Genomic DNA, 18,719 nt, shown 5'->3' on the forward strand with positions numbered 1-18,719 from the left:
ATGCAATGTAGCAAAGGCGACGCATAATTCGCGCGATAGAGGGAGGTTTCGAACACCCGGTTTTGCCGCATTTGGTCGAACGCGATCCGAGGGGGAAACTATCATTTTTATTGCCAACCGAGGCACAAGAATTGTTTGTGATGCTTTTAATTACTATCCGATCGCTCGCCGATGATGGTGGCTTCGTTTGATCTGGGGGGAGGCCAATATTAGCCAACCGAAAAAGTGATCGAAGGAAAATTGAAGGTTTTACATCGGCATGCAGGCGGATGATTGGAGGGACCGATCGATTCCCTTTTTCAACCTGTCACATCGATGATGGGGCGTCCGTGTCTGAACGTCTCGCTGGATGCTGCGGGTGATGATCATAGAGCGACGAAATGATAACGGACGATGGTGCGCTTTCTCTTTGCATCGAAAGCTCTTGAAGAGGGAGCCCCACAGCGTCCACATAACAACGCCTTCACCTCCGGAAACGATCAATGAAAAGTTAAATAACGGGTGGATAATTATGTGGAGGATGCCTTCGGTGTGTGCCTTTTTCGAACCGCGCGGAACTTTTAACCGGAAGGTTAACGTTTTTGTTTTTTCGCCTTTAACCACTCGCGTACCAATACTCTACCGATGTCCGCGGTCAGTCACAGGTTGCGCAACGTCGCGTTCGGCTCACTACTACTGGGCGCGGGAGCTGGCGTAAAGTGCTGGCCTCCCATAATTACGTGCGGCCTGTTTTTTTTTTCTCTCTCCCGCGGAGCGCCTATAAGTATGTGGTTCCGGTTTTTCGTCCGCGGGGTTTTGCAGACCGCTGGCTGTACGTAAAGATTGCCATTAATTAGCAGCGCGAATCTTCGACATTTAACGAAACATTGGTTGGAAAGTTGTTGCGTGTGTTGTTGTATGCGTCTGGCTGGCTGTGGGGAGCGTAAAATGATTTTGAGACTTGTTTTGCTTTGTTTGTCGAGGGGCCCCCGATAACGGAGCTGTATGAAACAATTTACAAAACTTTATTGCCCAAGCATTGAGGTTATTGAAGTCCCCATTTAATATACAATAAGTTCAAAAATATTCAACCAGGATTTACGGAGCTCTTGCAAAGATAAAGCAACGCTCCGAGTTAAACAATTTGTTATTCTTGTCCAATCTCTTGGACATAAAATGTTCAACATAGATTTACAGAACTCTGACAAAGATTTAAGCAAACAACCAAACATTTTCATCATTAATATCTATAATGATTTTGTTGCTCTACACGTCAATCCTAGCGCCCCACAAGCAGTAAACCGTGCTCCCCTTCCATTATTAGTACCGACTCCTCGTTGCGTGAGGAGATCAAGATCACTCCTCATGATCTTCGCCCGAGGGTTGTGCCGGGCATTTTTGTGAACAAGTACGGCCATATTGACAAAATGAACCAGTATTACACTGATGGGTCATCCTCTGAGGAGGGCACTGGCTTCGGTGTTTTTAGCGAGACCACCGAAGCATTCTTCAAATTGAAGCAGCCAATTTTTTACGCACTATTGTTAATAGCAGCGAGTCCCCCAAATCAGTACTTCTTATTTACAGATAGCCTTAGTGCCTTCAATTTCACTAAGGGCCGTTCAGAGGTAAGACTATTTTGTAGTTAAAATTGTTGAGTTGCTCGGCTCAATGTTTAACAAAGCGTTTAGAATATCGCTAATTTGGGTCTCTTCTCATTCTGGAATACCTGGTAACGAGAAAGCTGACTCACTGGCCAAAACAGGCGCCACAGAAGGCGTTTTTTACGACAGGCCTATCTCAACCCAAGAACTCCTCCGTTCACCACAGCAACTTCTCCTGTCAAGATAGTAGAGCATGTGGGAAGCGGACGAATTAGGGCGTTTTCTTTTCTCGATCTCTCCGCAAGTGTCCCTGCGGCCTTGGTTCGGTCGGCTCCCTGTAGATCGTGCTTTCATTCGACTCATGTCGAATCATTTCGCTTTGGATGGATATCTACAGCGTATTAATCTGGCAACGTCAAAGGTATGTGGCTACGGTGTAGGACCTTCTGTGGTCCTGCGTGGAGTTTGAAACCGCCAGACCTTCCTTGTTGGATGCGGCCGGGATAATCGGAAGGCTCCCGGGTACTTCAATACGCGACATTCTGGGGTGTAGGGACCTCAAGTCTATGAGGCTCATTTACTGCTTTGCGCGAGATCACGGACTTATCCTTTGATTCCTATCCTTAATTTCCATTGTTCCCATATCACTTCGTAGTCCATCCTTTGTTTTTTGTTGTCTTTGTGGATAATTGTTTTATGTAGTGCCACTTTAAGTCGATGAGGAAACAGTCGCCTCCAAGGATAACGCCAAAACCATTGAAAGGGAGGCAGACTTATAATTGAAAATATGGCATTGCCGTCATAATAGAAATTAAACAAATAAAATTGACCAAACAATTTCAATGATCGGTTAATATAACATTTTTGTTCATCTCTTAACTATTCAAATAAGTCAAATTAAATCCGATGCCAGGTATCTCCTAGGTACGTTGCCCTAAACTCTCTACCAAGGGGACCTTGCGCATCTTGTGAGCCATTGTACAAACGGGATGAAGGGTCTCGGAAAGAAATATAATGCTGTTGTATTGGTTTGGTCGTGCAAACGACGCCATTCTCATTCGTCGTGGAAACGTTATGGAAATTGAAACAAATTGGCACTTTTCTCGAAAGCCGAGAAAAATGAAACCTTGGCTCACGGTCTCATGAAAGGAACGAAGGGAAGCAGGACCTGTTGGTCGAAACCCCGTAACCATGCGACAGTTTTATCCCCGTCTTGTGACAGATGTGCGATATCTTGTTGCGATACTTCGTTGATGATAGCCAAACGAACTCCAGGCGGATGCAAAGAGTTTGCAGAGAAAAGGAAACCCCAGCGGAAAAGCAATTATTGGTAAAATAGGGAAATGCAAACACAATCCCAAGTAAGAAGGATTTCAGCCTTGCGGGTTTGAATCTAAACTTAATTGCAACCTAACGCGCGCGCGCGCCTGCCCGCATTTGTGCGCGACAAGGATGTCGTAGCGTGAAGAGAAAGTGGGTAGTGAAGCAGCAGGAGATTGCTACCGCTCACTCGGTGGTGACATGAAGGAAGGATAGTGTTGAGCGCGCTAGCAGGAGCGTAGTGCATTTCCGGGTTTGGTGCAGCGTCCATCCGGCAACAAAGCAGTACACGACGCGAATTGGGTGGATCGGATCGGATCTCGACTGCCGATTGAATCTGTGCTCCCCAGGGTTGTAGGGTGGTTGCTGGCGTAGGTGAGGATAAGCAAAAAGCTAATTAAGTTGTTGGCCTGCCCGAACCATGCCGACCATGTGATCTCCGTGACCACCGAGTAGATCGTGCACCAGGAGAGCACCGATTGTAGGTGACGATGATGATGATGCTGCGATGCTTTTCCCATGCGCTGGGGGTGGGGGTTGTACGTCGAGGGTGAATCTTAATTGCGCAAAGCGTTTATGCTTGGTGAAGACTTTCTTCAACCTTCTTCCCCACCGATCGTCGTACCCGTTGGCGATGCGCGCATGATCATGCATGCGCTGCTTCCACCACCAAACGGAATCGAGTACGGCGGGCGGAACTGTTATGCAACGAGGTGCTGATCACGCCGAACGAAGATGGTAAGATGGGAAGATGATTTGAATGTGCAGCCACGGCACAGTACATGGCGCGCTCTCGTTATCGGCGCGCTCGATCGTTCCGACCTCGATTCTTGCGATATTCTTTCACCGCCAACACATTTGCTCTATAATTACACTCTCTGTGCAAGCCCTTCACCCGTGTTCTATTTGCGGGCCCTTTTTTCACACCAAATAGCCCCGTGCGCGGGCGCGTTCCGGTTGCATGTGAACTTCCACCTTTGGAGATGCTGCCTTACTCGCATCTCTCCGGTGGCCGAATAATAATGTCGATGTTCGATCAGATGTGCCGTTATGCACGAATGGTGACGGCCCTTTTTGCCTCGGTGCAAACTCGGACACGAAACACGAAAGCGGGGAAATCAATCGCATGCTTCTTTCGGGGGAAAATCGATTTTTGGACTACTACGATCGATCCGGTCAGGCTAAAAACCAAGCGTGAGGGGGCGTGATACGGCCTACTAATGGTCGAATTTTAAATGCTTTCCAATTGAAAGAGTCAGAACGGTCTTAGATCCCATCGGAATCGATCGGTGTGCGGTAGTTTGCGGTACTCGAGTGTCACAAATCTCAGCAGGCGCATGAACCATTCTTTCGGCAACCAACGAAGAACCAACAATTTTGCCACGGAAGGTGTTAACCCAACGCGATTGTACGGATGAGATAATAGGGCTGAATGAAGACGAACCAACAAGCGACGGAGACGCTGGAGTGGATCGGTTTTGGGGGGGGTGTAGAAAAAGCTGAATAGATCACGTCTGCTTACACGACTTTGGCTCTAGGGGTGTAAAATCACGAAAGATGATGTACGTTCGTTCAGAAGTTTGGATTTCGTTTCGTTATTGTTCCCGGCTCGGTTTGTTCTAGCGGGCAAATCGCTTGACTGCAATCTTCTGCACAAAGCGAATCTTTCCGATTTGTGGCTGCGGATCGTGCATGTGATGGACAAAAGAAAGGGGCCTTTCGGGGGCCAATTTAACGTTACGGAAAACTCACCCACATCTTCTTATGGGTTTTTCTTTCAGTTTCTTAAAACCGTACGCTTGCCCGCGGTTTAAGATTTGTCCCAGTGGCCTAGTTCTTTTGAAACCGATAAACGATAATTTACCCGGTAGCCACCGCCTGCCTTTATTAAAGCGTGCACATGAGTTGGCCCGATTTAGACGCTTGATGGAACGAATTCTTTTCCAAACGAGAGAGAGAGAACAAAAGCCATGATGACAGCAATCAGACTAGGGGGATTCAAAGCGTCCCTGAATAAAGTAAACCAGGCTGATAAACTTTTGATAGCAAACAACAAAAAAAAACCTGTTGAAAGGTCCAAAATGATGTGATAAACTCTAATATTACGTAGTTTTGCATGGGCTGCAAGGTATTAAAGCGATACAATAACGTAATTTAAAGGTGGAATGCGTGTGGTGATAATACAGAAGGCATGCGAGCGGAATGAGTAAAACGCCATACAAGGAGCGCAAAATTATTGGCAACAACACGTATACACCCATAGAACGCCGTGGCGGCGCAAACGCGGCTCGATCATTATGCTAATGGGGTGGGCAATTCCGTTCGAACCTTTGGGACGACCAGGGGGTTTGGTGTTTATCTTTTTCACACTCCCCTTTTTACTGTACCACTGCCTAGCGCTATCACCGTGCAGTGAATCCTTGGCCAATCAGCGAAACTCATTGCTATTGCCCTGGTCGAAAGAGCTGTGACCATCTTCAGCGTGGTTCCACAACCTCATGCATAATTCATGACGCGCATCATTGTACAGATTGAATTACAGGAAGAAAATAACACGAGAGCGAGAGACAAAAAAAAAAACGGATACTAAAGATATAACACAATCAATAGAAACAGAACCAGCCTGGAAAGAGAAACCACTGTCTCGTGCTGCGCTATTTGTGTGGGGTTGCCTCCTTTTGGTGGGGTGTTTTGGAAAGTTGCTATTTCGATGGTGTACCAGCTGAGCTGAGGCTACCAGCGGGTACTATTAAAATCAAAACTAAGCAACTGCTCCGGGTGCTGCGGGTGCGGTGAGCAAAACAACTAAATATAGCTGTATTTACATTTATAGTCCTTCGGCATTATTCAGCACACAGCCTGTGCGATGGGTAGTGTGTGTACGGATGCTGCGACTACGGTAGAGGGCAAAAGCAGATGCACACCGTAATGAATGAGGCCTTTCCGAGCCGATTGGAACCACTCGAAGGGGGTCTTTCGGGACCTACGGAGCAAACACATTTACATTTTTGATCATTCTATTGTTTTCGGACCACATTTTGTTGCTGTGGTTCCACCATAGAAATTCCACCGAGCTTTCACTGTTATTTGGGTAACGATCGTGAGCGGAAAAAAAACTCGTCTGCCGAAGCGGTACGAAATGTTTCCAATGCCACTGAGCCACTTAGTTGAAAGTGAAACGAAAAAGGATCAAGTATCGGTCTACACAACAGCGCATTGTAATTTTTCGCATTAATAAACACAAGTCAAATAAATCGCGCAGGTTGCACAGGTGACACCAGGGTCATGGAAGTCGCAAGCATCGAAATTAATTAATCATTGCAAAATCACGCGTTCACCGAATCGTTGGAGCAAAAGGAGTTTTTCGTGCGAAATGTGAGTAGCAATCGGAATGCAAGCGCGAAACCCGGCCATGCGCAGTTTGGTTCGGAGCAAATGATTAAATAACCCATTAATTGAGAGCGTACCAGCAGTCGATGTATTGAATTAAGCCCTAATCTTCGATCTACGATCGCAAAGGACCGGGTCGTCACAGTAAAGAGACGTTTATGCCCGACCTGTCTTACGTTTTGCTCCCAGTGTCTGTGATCGCACCCGTGGATCTGCGAGACACTGGTGCTCAGCCGTGGCTGGCCACTTGTCGTATAGGGTTGTTTGATTTTTTTTTTTTAGGGTTCCTCTACATTTATTTCATTTTCTTTTGATTCCGAAACCACCAGCTTCTGGATGGATGAAGGCGGGGTGGACATATATATATTCGCAATAGCCCGATCGATGAGGTGCACCAGCAGCAAGACAAGAACTCGCTCATAGTTTCGAACACGTAGACAACCTACATCGACGGTCGGACGGTAATGGAACGGGGTTTTCACTGGCATCAAGAGCATTCGCCAAAAGTAAGAAAACAGATGAACGACACTGATCCCAACCGCTCTGATAGTAACGCGATCCAAAACTATAAATTGCATCGATTTGAGGTGGAAATGTAAGTGGACTCTCCATCATGAGTGCCTCTCGTCGGTGGTGGCACTGGGAGACACTGGAGAATTACAACCGAACGTCTGATGAAGGCTTCTATGGTATGCATGGGCGATACACTACTTTCCGAATGGGCCCCCCCCCATTTGCGACAGGTTTGACAGTATCAATTACATTAATTGGATTCCGGTTTCTCTTTCATTAGATTCTCGTCTCCTGCGCACCAATTGTGACGTACGTATGACGGGGCGGGCGATGAAGGTGTATGTAGTCAGCGGGAGTCAGCCTGCCACGAGAGGCAAAGAAACAGGTGAGTTGTTGGCCCCAAATCTTATGCTGCCGTTTGGGTCCGCGAGGTGGTTATGCTGCCGATCGCGCATATGTCAAGGTATGTGAAATATTGTCCAGTCCCATCCTGGACCTTGAACTTCTCGCGTACGGATCTCGATCGGAACCGTGCACCCTACCCCTTTTCGAGTTTTCCCACATGCGAGCATCAAGACAACAATTCTACCACTACAATAGTATGGCAGTGTAGAGAAAACACAAAACAAACGATCGTGTTTGAAATGGCACCGAACATGAAGATCGCTTGCCTTACATCAATACACACACGTATACTCATGCACAACACCGTCAGCTATTATGCAACTAGGCTATCGAGGGGGGGTCTAAGTGACACAGTGCATCTTCTCGATGGCGTCGTCATCATCGCCTGTTCTTTTAGTTCTACTTCGTTACCGTTGTAGCAGCAGCAGCTTTCTTCCACAGCTTTCGAGGCATCGAAGAAGCATCATCCCTTTTTGCTGCATGTTTTGTTGCGCTCGTCGTTAAGGGCAACAGGGCACGGTCGCGTTCGGTCGCTTTAAATCGAAATTAATTAGTTGTTTAACATTAGCAAACTACACGTCGTTGCCTTTTGGCCTCCGCGCGTTAGAGCATCGTGCCGCTCGATCGTTTGCGGGTGCTCGCCTGCCTACAAAAGCGAATATACATTCACCGCAAGACAGATGAACATTTTCGCTTTTTAGTATTGGGGGAGCTTCAGCTCTTTTTTTCAGTTCAGGTTTGTTAACTATATCCACCGGTGAAGTCACCCGCAGACGCGTTAGGATTGTACACAGAAAAAAAGAACCGTTGCTGAAGACGGTTCAGCGGTGAACTTTAACTTTTGTAGCATTGTGGCCGGTACCTTGCGGTGTCTCTTCGGGTGAGGGTTAGATTTTGTGGGCTGTAGCTGCCAGTGCCTGGTTGCATTCTGCCGGCATTGTGGTATTGCAACATTTAGCCGTTTTGTTGTTTCCTTCATTGCATTTCCATCTTTCGTTGGCTACGAACGCGACACAACGGTGATGATGTGGAACCGTAAGGAAGGTACCATAAAGAAGGTCGCACCGGTGCTGGTGAATGAAACGCGAGTGTCTGGTGCTTTGATTATCACATTTTCTCATGGCGCTTTTGCTTTGCGTACCGATAGAAATACGCTTTTTCATTATGGGAGTTTCTGCAATTTTCAACCACCGCACGCATTGCACATTGTGTTGTGGCTAGTGTTTTGAACCAGTTGCCGTTTGTGTCGTCGCTCGTTTCGTCGCAAGCCAAAGCATATACAACACATTTTTATAATTATGCGCGTGTATGGGTGAGACAGCAAATGGCGCCAACATGCAAACTAGAGACACACTTTCCGGTTCCCTATCACTTGCTCGAAGACAATTTTCCTATCGTCGAAGGTGGGTGAGAAAATTTTAATGGCCACAGCGACATGACTTCTTGGAGCGGGTGGTGGTGTTCGTGCCACCAGTCTCAGCTGGTTCTTGCATAATTAACTTGTACTTCCGCGACACCGACAATCCCAACCGAAAGGTACGGTTAAAGCAGTGGTTTTGCTCCTCTGACCAAATGGTGTTGGTGACCCACTAACTTTCTACCATCCTTTCCCTCTGGTGCGGCTTGTTTTTTGCTTCCTTTCTTCTCACGTGAGTTGGCACGCTAAGCGTGTGGTGTTAACAGCTCATACATATTCCAAAACATGATAACAAAATTTTTGCGCCGACCGACATTTTGTCTGTGCGGTCGCTTCCCTCCCCTCACCCATCCCAAAACCCATTCTCGCTCATTCTCACGCGCTCCGGTGTTGGTCGTGAGATGAGTAAAATATGCTAATAACATCCATAACGACGACATCTGAACGCGCTATAAATTCGTCACTGATTTATAGTTTCGCTTACAGTGGTATGATTATGGCGAAGGCGAAAAAGATGGGATGGGATTTTTATTTTATCACCGCACCACTACTACCGTTCTGTCTTGAACATGTTTTGTTCCGCGATAGCATGAAAGCTAGCACCACTTTAGCTACAATCATCGACCCGCCCGGTTTGTGGTTGCAACGATCGAACACGATCGGATGGCATGCAGCAGGGAGGGGGGAGAAATGAAAATAAAATGCTAATTAATATCTCATTTGCGGCCGGCTCTACTACAAACGGTGCTTAGCAGCTTTCGGTGAAGTTTTTAAAAACAATAGCAATAACCGGAACGCATTGATTCGAAACACAACGTCCGCGATCCATGATGATTAATTCGTAAATATTCCGGTAGAGTATCGATCATTCGCATCCGAATCGGTGCAAAGCGGAACGTGGATGCTAATGATTTTAAACGAACGAAGCTGTTGAAATTTGGTGTGCTACAGATATGGCAGCGAATAATGTCCTTTGGAATGGTAATCAATTTTGAAGATTTATATTAAGCGACGGCTAAATGCAGTTGCTACTAATGAATTATTCATTAAACTCGATTTGTTTACTTTTGCAATGGACAGGCAACGTTTTAAAAGGTGCATTTGGTGTTATTAATCACACATACACATACGGTAGCGATAGGGGAATGCCATTCTTTAAGAAAAAACGCAAACGCATTTGGTGCTTCCGTAGAATTTGAGTGTCAAACGAAACGGTGGGTGCATGTTATGCTAATTCATGTTTGAAAATTATATCACGAACCCATCAGTTACTGTATTTTATTGATTAAATCGTAATTTTACTCCGAAAAAACAAAAGACTTCAACAGCAAAAATAAAAAGCGACGAACCCGATTCTCCGGTTGCCGGGTGAAAAATAAATTTGAAACCAAAGCCCAAAGGTCAATACTATCGGATGATTCATCTGCCCGCATCAAAGAAAGATTAACTGCATCGGTTTGTGCCACCCTGCGTGTTTGCCAGACACCGAGCCAATCGGGGAACCAGCGGTGTCCGATTTGGTGTAGGCCACACCAAATTGACCCACCACCCCACAATCGATTAGCAATCGTGTCAACAGCCAACACACACCGGGGGAACGTGGGGACGTCAAACGAACACCCACACGCGTCGAGCGTGGCCGATGCCGGTGCTCGACGCTGGTCGGTGCAATGTAGTGCAAACTTCAACCCACCATTTTTGGTACCTTCCTTCCGTCCGGCAACTGCACCGGGTTCTCGTCGCGGTTCTGCCGTTAACGATCCCTAGCGGCAGGTTTGTTTGCGATTTCGTGAACCCTCGCAGCATGACACCCGCGGCGATCGATACCGATACGCTTTGGGCTCACGGTCACGCCAAGCAAAGCTGTGTACAGCTGAGCGCGACCGTCAGCAAGCGCATGTGTTTGCTTTAATTTTAAAAACCTTCTGCCTTCCCAAAATGTAGTCGTTTGGTTGGCATTTACCTTCCTTTCTCTTTCTACACTGTACCGTACCTGGGAAGAAAACTTCATTGGCCAGGTCCGAGAGATGCAATAAATCCCGCACTGTAGGACTTGGCACATTTCCTGCCGCTCATACCCATGCTTCAACAGACCGCCAAAGCAAAGCGCAGAGCCGTTTCCGCTCTCGATTCAGCCGCAGCCAGCGCAGAAGTGGAAGAGATTCGAACGAAAGAAAGAACGGAATCGAAAGGAAAAGGAAACGAAATCCCCAAAAACGGATTGGCGCATTTAATGCCGATCTAAAAACGAAGATTCGGTACAGAATTATTTCGATCCGGTATCAATTAATAATTTTTAATCGGTCATCAATTTGATCGGTTTCCTGGGGTGGACGGTGGAAAGGATGATGCGAGCGAGATTTAACGCAACCGGTGCGTGAAGGGATTAACAAAAAAAAAAAACTAAAACTTCCCAACAATGTAAAGAAAACCAGATTTTACGTTCTGAACCTCCAGCTCTCAGCACGAATTCCGTCGCCTGTCAAGTGGACCCGAAGTCACCGAACCTGAAGGATTTACGATGCGCAGAAGGAACGCTACTTTACTGTTGGCCTTCAATGTTGGCAACTGGACGGGGTTTTGTAAGTTTCTCGAATGCCAAACGATGGGATACGGTCCCAAGGAAGTTGAGAGGGAATTGAAAACTAAAACTTTAAAAATACAATTTTGCAACCTGAAACGATGCCCCTTGTGGATCTTCCCGGGGATAAGTGAGTTATCTTTCGCGGGTGTTAAGTGCCAGTATTATTTTCTGACTCGGTTAATTTACGGCAACGATCATTTTTAGGGATCATTCGTAACGCTAGAGTAACGCTACACCATCATTTTATGTTAGCGTTTTGTTGTGTTTTTTTTTTGCTGCATGCGTAAGAATTATGTGATCGTACCATTGACACCGTGTATCCATGGGCACTTTCAAAACGAGTTTTGTAGTTAAAGTGTAAAATTGAAGCAAGTGTGCTTTTAATTGGCATCTAATGCTCGTTCCTGCACCGGGACGTGCCCGGTGGGACAGACACATGAAATGGTGGTATTACACGAGGCGCATTTAACAGTGGCAAAACAGTGGCAAATCGCAGCCAATATTAGTTGACCGTTCATTCGTTTGTGCGTGTGTGTGTGTGTAAGTTTTTTGCTGCCTATCCTGAATTTCGAATGTAAATTTATTAATCAAGGAACTAATGCCATTCAATATGTGAATGTGTGCGTTTTTTCCATGCTTCTTTGACAAGTGCTTGCGATTTATCGAGCATATGAAGCGAAGCAGGAGGAAATCTGTGCGTTAATTTATGGCTACCATTTAGCGTAAACAACACCATTAATTTCCTTCCTACGAAGCCACCGACGCCACCTTGCTTGAGCCTAACCCAGGACGGTTTTTGTGTGGCATGTTCCAAGTGAGTTCCAATTTTCTACGGTATCGATGTATTTTCTGCTAACTTTTAACCACAACCTTCTACACATAGCTTATATTTTAACTTCGTTAAATCGTTTCGAGCATTTCTCGCGGCATTCTGGTTGCTCCAATTCTAGCAGCGATTATGTACGGACCTGAGGACATTTATTAAACATTTTTCGAGCCACCACGCTGCGACGGGAAGACAAACATCAACGCCGAACGCCGTAAATTATGTTGCGAACAAATTTTCTGCCAATTTCTGTCCCCCGGCAGGACAGCATATGAATGTCGTTTGTCTTGCACGATGTTAAAAGTCGTTTCGTTTTGTTTTATGCCTATGTTACTTCCTCCGTTAGCGAACCTACTAATCACGAACGGCGTACTGCTGCTGGTAACGTGCGAAATTCTTCTAGGATCGTTAGCAACGTGGCGAAGGCACATGCTTGATAAGAAACATTCCTGCTAGTTCGGGGTTAAATGTCAACGAGATGGAGCACATTCTTGGACCTTTGCCGAGAGCTCACGGTATCGCTGTTGTAAGGGGACCACGCTACGAAAGCATGCCGCGCTGGTGGTGGCATTTGTGCTGGGGAGTATGCAAACAACACAAACGTTGTATTGGGCTTCCCTGGCAATGGTCGACGGTAGAACAGTATCTCGTTGTAGCATGTAGGTTCCATTAATAAATCAAAACCTACGGATACAATATGCATTCGTATGTAAACGGAACGTTCTGTAGTATAGCAGTGGTACTGTTTATTTAACTTCTAGACCGAACATAAACCAAAAATTTGAGGGTGTTACTTAATGGAGAATTAAATGAAGAAAATATTGAATAATACAAATTAAAGATAGCTTGCGCACGTGTTGACTTAATAATGTTTTAAGCAAGACTAGATAAATGATCTTTTACTAGTTTTAATCTGAAGCCCGGAGTAAAACACCACCGAAATAGGATGAGAATCAGAACATATGCGACGGTTGCGATTTTGCTATTTGAACCCGATCGGATAACACTCCCAGTCTGTGAAACCCGTTTGGCGATGGAGCAGGGTATCAAAAATCCCTTCACTCGCGCTCGTTTACAACTCGCCGGTATGGATTTTTCTCCCTAAAAGGCCATTTGAATGGCCACCACACACACACACACAGTACCGATATGCAGTAGCGGCATTTATTCTCTCGCACGACGCCCGCTGATTGAGCCGCAGCAAAGGGGAGCAGCAGCACCGGGTTGAGCACATTTTAAAATTTGATTTATTAAGGAGCAACATTTGCCGACATTTTGCGCATGGTTTTGGACTGAACTGGCGTGCTAGAACAGTGTGGTTTTTGGGCAAGGAGATGATGTATGTTTGAAATCAAGAATGTACGCGAATGGAAAGAAGAATGGAAGTTTTGTTCACATACCGGCGGAAAATAGTTGTCTGTGTGCGAAAGAATGTGTACCAACGGAAGAATTAAGGGCACTTCCATCAAACCGTAACTTGTAGGCTACATAAACGAAACGGGGCAATAAAATCAATGATACTCTATCACACTTAAGCTAATGCACAACAGCGTACGGTATTTCCATACTGAGCATTCACATTTAACACACCGAGGCATCAATTTTCTGCCGGAACTAGATGTGCTATTGTGTGTTTTCATCGAAACACAAAAAAAAATCTTTTCTACCAAAAGAAGATTATCATGCCTCTCAAACTAACCATGGAAGTGAAGCGAAAGCAATAAATTGAATGTTTTTGCTAGTGGTTTTTTTTTTAAACTCTAGTATCGTTTCGGTTCCATCAAATCGAAATCGAAAATGCGCTCAAAGCAAAACCCGCTTGGTAATAACACTCTAAACTGTGGGCAAAAATGAAGCGAAGAAATACAGTGGAGAGCAAAAGAAAGACGCAATTGAAAAAATACGATCGCCAAATTCCTTCATCAGCACATCTTCAAAGCTATGGAATCGTATGGGAAAATCAAGATAAAAAAAATAATAAAAGGTGAGTTGTACAGTAGAGTAGTAATGACTCGAGGGTGTGCAATGTTCGTGCTGAAAAGCGAAAGCATACGTGCAAATTCATCTCAAATTCGAATTATGACCGCGGAGGAATTTGTTTGTTAACATTCGCATTTTGCTACATAATACCAAACGCAAATGGAATGAGTAAACGTTTAAGCACGCTAATTGCAATAAAACACTGCCCGACGGGAGCCACTTTTACCGCTTGGAACATGTACACAAATCTGAAATACGAATTCACAGTCGAATTAATGCTTCCAAAAAATGAACCCACACGATGATGACGTTCGTCATGAGGGCTGAAGAGGATGTAATAAAAGTCTTCACCATAGACGCTGGCATTGAGCCTGATTGCCTGTGGCGTAAAATTCGTCGTAGCTCATCGTACAACGGGTGCCAGTGATGTGTATACGGCGGGCAGAAATATCAACATTTATGTAATTTAGTTACCCAGCACCCCTCGGGATTTTAGCCGTTTCCGCACAATTGCTGCCGTGTTCGTTCCCACAGCGGCTCACACCTTATACTGACCGGCTTGTATCTACCGAATCCCTTCTTCCGTAGCGGTTCAGTTCCGTTGATACTCTCGCCACGGTGTAAATAAATGGTACCGTCGGAGGCTGTGCTGTATGTGTGTTTTGCACGTGATGCAAGATTAAGCGCATAAATTTCGTACTTACCGATGCAACGATGGTCAGGTAGTACCGCTGCGTTCGTTCGTAATCCAGCGTCTTGACCACGGTGACCTAAATGAGAACGATCATTGCGAAAAAAAAATAAAAGAGAAAGAAATAAATAACATGAAAACAATAAGAATACGAAAATCGGTGAACGCGCGAAACCCGGTGCAAGATACGATCGCTGATGGGATTTGTCCCATGGTCCATCTCGAAGGAAGGCCAGGATAAGGTACATACAAAAAAGTAATATACAACAGCACTTGAACAAGCCTCACCCCCATCTCTAGCGGCTGTGAATAATATGTTTGTGGTGGTGATTAAGGCGAGTGTCCTAGATACTTCGTTTACCTGCTGCATCGTGTGCAACCCACCAGCACTGAATTTATGTTGGGAGAAAACTAGTTCCCGAAAGGTGTGATGCATTTGCAGAAGCTTCTTATAATAGGCGCACCAGCAGGCAGAAACGAATGATTGATCCTCTGTCGTATCGTTTGGGGGAGAAGTAAAGTACCTCGTGAGGCTAGCAGCTTTCAATCGTGTTCTGCAAGTAACATCTTCGTGTAATAATCTTAGGACAATCACAGAAATGGACTCTAAGTAATCCATCAGCATACCGATAGTAGTGATGGGAATTTCGTTCCGGGCCTACTAGGATCGTTCCGTTCCTTCTGTGGAACGATCAAACCTAGGCGCATACAAATTCATAAAGTAGATTTTTTGCACCTACATATTCTGTTCGTCTTGCGAACATTATGGCTTTAACGTTAACTTTTGTTACTCTTGCTCAAATGTGTAGTGGAAGGTAAACAACGATATTAAAAAATTAGTTCACGCTTGTTCCATAAGCTTTTGCAAAATTGTTACACTTTTTTTAGAGAATCTAGGATTATGCTGTAATCTATTCGTGTCAATGATGGCTGCTCATGTGCCACGATATTATTGTGTAGGCTTGAAAGGTGAGATTCAATGTGAAACGGATTTTCTACATAATCAAAATAGAATATATTACATTCTATATAGAATAGAATAGAATACATATATATTCTATATAATTAATTATTTATATATAATTAGGCAGAATTATATTGAGGCAGACTACTCTACGACAGAAAAAATTAACAAAGAAACTTTAACAAAGTACGTTTATAAAAAATTACCACGATCGTTAATAGTTGTAGTTAAGTTCGGTTCGAATATTACATCGTTTAATGTACGTCATATTTTTCGACATTTTTTTAAGTTTACTCGAACTTGATATACCATTCATATTCTTACTATTTTTTGTTTTTTTTCTATGTTTATGTTTGTTATATGTTTATGTTTTTATGTTGTTTATGTTTTTATGTTTATGTTGTTTATGTTTTTATGTTGTTTATGTTTTTACGTTTATGTTGTTTATATTGGTTATGTTATGTTTGTTTGTTTGTTTGTTTGTTTGTTTTATGTTTTGTATTTTTGATATGTAAAAATCATATTACATAGGATTATTTCAATTTCCTCGTGAAGGTAGGTTCAACTAGGATCGTAGAGAACGTACTATGTACGTTCCGTTCCCAACTTTCCCATCACTAATCAATAGTAATGTAAAGAGCTAAAGTTACTGTCAATTTCTACTATTGAGAAACAGTTAATGCAGGTGATCGCTATTATATTGCTCCTTTTTTAAATAATCAAACTTTGTGCATGGCTTGGTCTACGTTGGCCCTTTTTGCTAGTTCCGATCCTCCCAAAGAACCTCCTTGGTTGCAATCTATCATCATCTAGTCCGCTGCTGGTTGCAATCTGGCGATAGAAATTGTAACTGGAACTCTTTCCGCATTTTTCTTTTTTGCCGTACACCTTAACGCAGCTGGCGCGTTGCAAAGTTGCAACGTACGATCAACGTGGAACAATGTAAGGTGCGAGGGGGGCAGGCAAGAGTTTATCTTAATCTTTTCCCCGGATGGAAATTAGTGATAAAATATGGCGAAGTAATGGAACGCGAGAGCGTGTTTTTAGTGCACCGGGGAGCGATCAAGGACTAGAGCAGTGCGATGAATTGTTAGTTTTGATATTATTGTTTGTGTGCCCCACGGTTGGGGCTGGTTTACCCGTTAGTTCGGTGGTAGAACTTCGCAGATAGACTGCGAGTCGCGACCGTGTGTACCGTCGCAGTGGAGCAGGAACCGATCGAAATGGTTGCATGGCTACTCCTACACATCCGATCGGTAGGGGGTGTACCAAAACGAGATTAGTTCCTCCTTCCTTCCTACCGAAAACCAATGCCAACGCTCACCTGTCGCTATTTGGTTCGTCCTATCGTTTCGTTTGGGGCCGTTCTCTCCAGTGACCCGGTTTCTCGAATCAGCGGACGAGATCCATAGCAAGGCGACCTGTTCGGAACAGCATCGCCCGGTACGGGGCCTGTCTGTCGATAGTGCGGGAGGTACCGTCACACAGCACCAGGCACCTTATAAATTGTTGTGTGTGTGCATGGTGCACCTCGCAGCACGCTGTTGTGCAACGACATTCCTGGTTGTCGGGTAAATGCTCACATCCCTTGCGACACCTCTAGCCGCATGGTCTGTCCCGTTTTGTCGCTGAACGCGTTCCGTTGGCAATGGAAATTGGAGAGGGATTTTTGATATTTTCCATCATTTCCATTTCATTGGTACACCCCACAGCGAACATTCCGCAGCTTCGGTGAGTTTGTGCTGCAAACTGCAATTTTGCCTGCCAGGCTTTTGCCGTACGCTTTCGGAGGTATTTTAACACCTTCGCCGTGCAAGGCTTTGTGTACATAAAAAGCACTCATAAAAACGAAATATGAAGAAAATGAATGTGATTGTAGTGTGGCAGGAATTCACCAGCATGCCGCATGGTGCAACGATGGTGGCCACCGTCCGATGCAGCTACACGCAAATATCATAAACAACGACGCTGTCGTCATTGTCATCGGTCGGCGTCAGTTTGCACCACGGTCGGAACATGATCAAGACATACGGACTTGATCAAGTGACAGTCAGTTATCTGTTTTCTTCCATTAATTTTGCTTTTAATGTGCGAAGAAACCCCCTTCTTCCAGAGGCCTTCCCTATGCTTTCCCCGCGTATCTTGCAAACTGGTAACGCGTCACTCCATCGCGCCATCACGAACAAACTCTTACCTGTCCCTGGTGAGGGTACGCGATGGCAAACACCCCAAAACCGTCCGCCGCCGTGAGGGTGTTTGGTGAAATGTCCGAAATATTTTGCGATCCCTCGACGATGAAGTACTCGACCAGCCCGTTGATACCGGCATCCTTATCCGTGGCCTGTATGCTGCGGAATATCGTCGTCCCGACCGGTGTTGACTGCAAAGAGAAGCAAAATAGGAGCGGTATTAAAATCAACATCATAAATCATGGCCGCGGCTTGGCCTAATGCTTGCATGTAATTGTATGGGGATGAACAACGGGTTGGCATACAGCAACACTACAGCGAAAGACAGCGAAGAACTATCCGCACAACATGGTGCATTTGTGTGCGGTGGAAGATGTCGGTTCCGGATAGAACCTCTGCGCTGCTGCTTAATGCCCAATGGTGATGAGGTTGAAAGGTGGCAGAAATAAATTGCATGTCGCCGGGGCCACGGATGCAAGTTCGTGCGCTAACCACAGTCACTCATCATCATGCTCGTCACCACTCGCGACAGGAGCAGAAAGGACGCCGTGCACGATCGACCAACGGCGGGTGTTGTTCAATTAATCATGTATCATAATTTCTCCTGCCGGCATTATGCAAAAAACAATTTGCCGCATTACACCCTTCGTTTTCGGGCGAATGTTCTAGGATGTGGCTTCTTTCTCTCTCTGTGCATACGATTCTCGTTCTCGTCGATAGAAACGATCAATCATAACCTACTGGAGACCTCCCTGCCCATGAAGGGTGAACGATCATGTTTGATTCGTACAAGCGATTGCAATATCCCATTTCTCTCGCGTGTTTTGTGGTCTTCACAACGGCTCACAATGGCAAAA

The 18,719-nt window shown here is 45.1% G+C and overlaps 1 protein-coding gene across 1 annotated transcript in view; it reads right to left on the reverse strand.

Moving 5' to 3' along the window:
- Positions 1-18,719, reverse strand: part of LOC128296789 (cadherin-99C) — a 63,802-nt gene that overhangs the window by 26,449 nt on the left and 18,634 nt on the right. Inside the window, exons 4-5 of the mRNA XM_053032274.1 lie at positions 17,868-18,053; positions 14,723-14,788 (exon numbers count right to left, since the gene is read on the reverse strand). Of these exons, the coding sequence (XP_052888234.1) occupies positions 14,723-14,788; positions 17,868-18,053 (252 nt within the window). The remainder of the gene's footprint in view (positions 1-14,722; positions 14,789-17,867; positions 18,054-18,719) is intronic.

This window comes from Anopheles moucheti, chromosome 2 (assembly GCF_943734755.1).
Source record: "Anopheles moucheti chromosome 2, idAnoMoucSN_F20_07, whole genome shotgun sequence".
Lineage (NCBI taxonomy): Eukaryota > Metazoa > Arthropoda > Insecta > Diptera > Culicidae > Anopheles > Anopheles moucheti.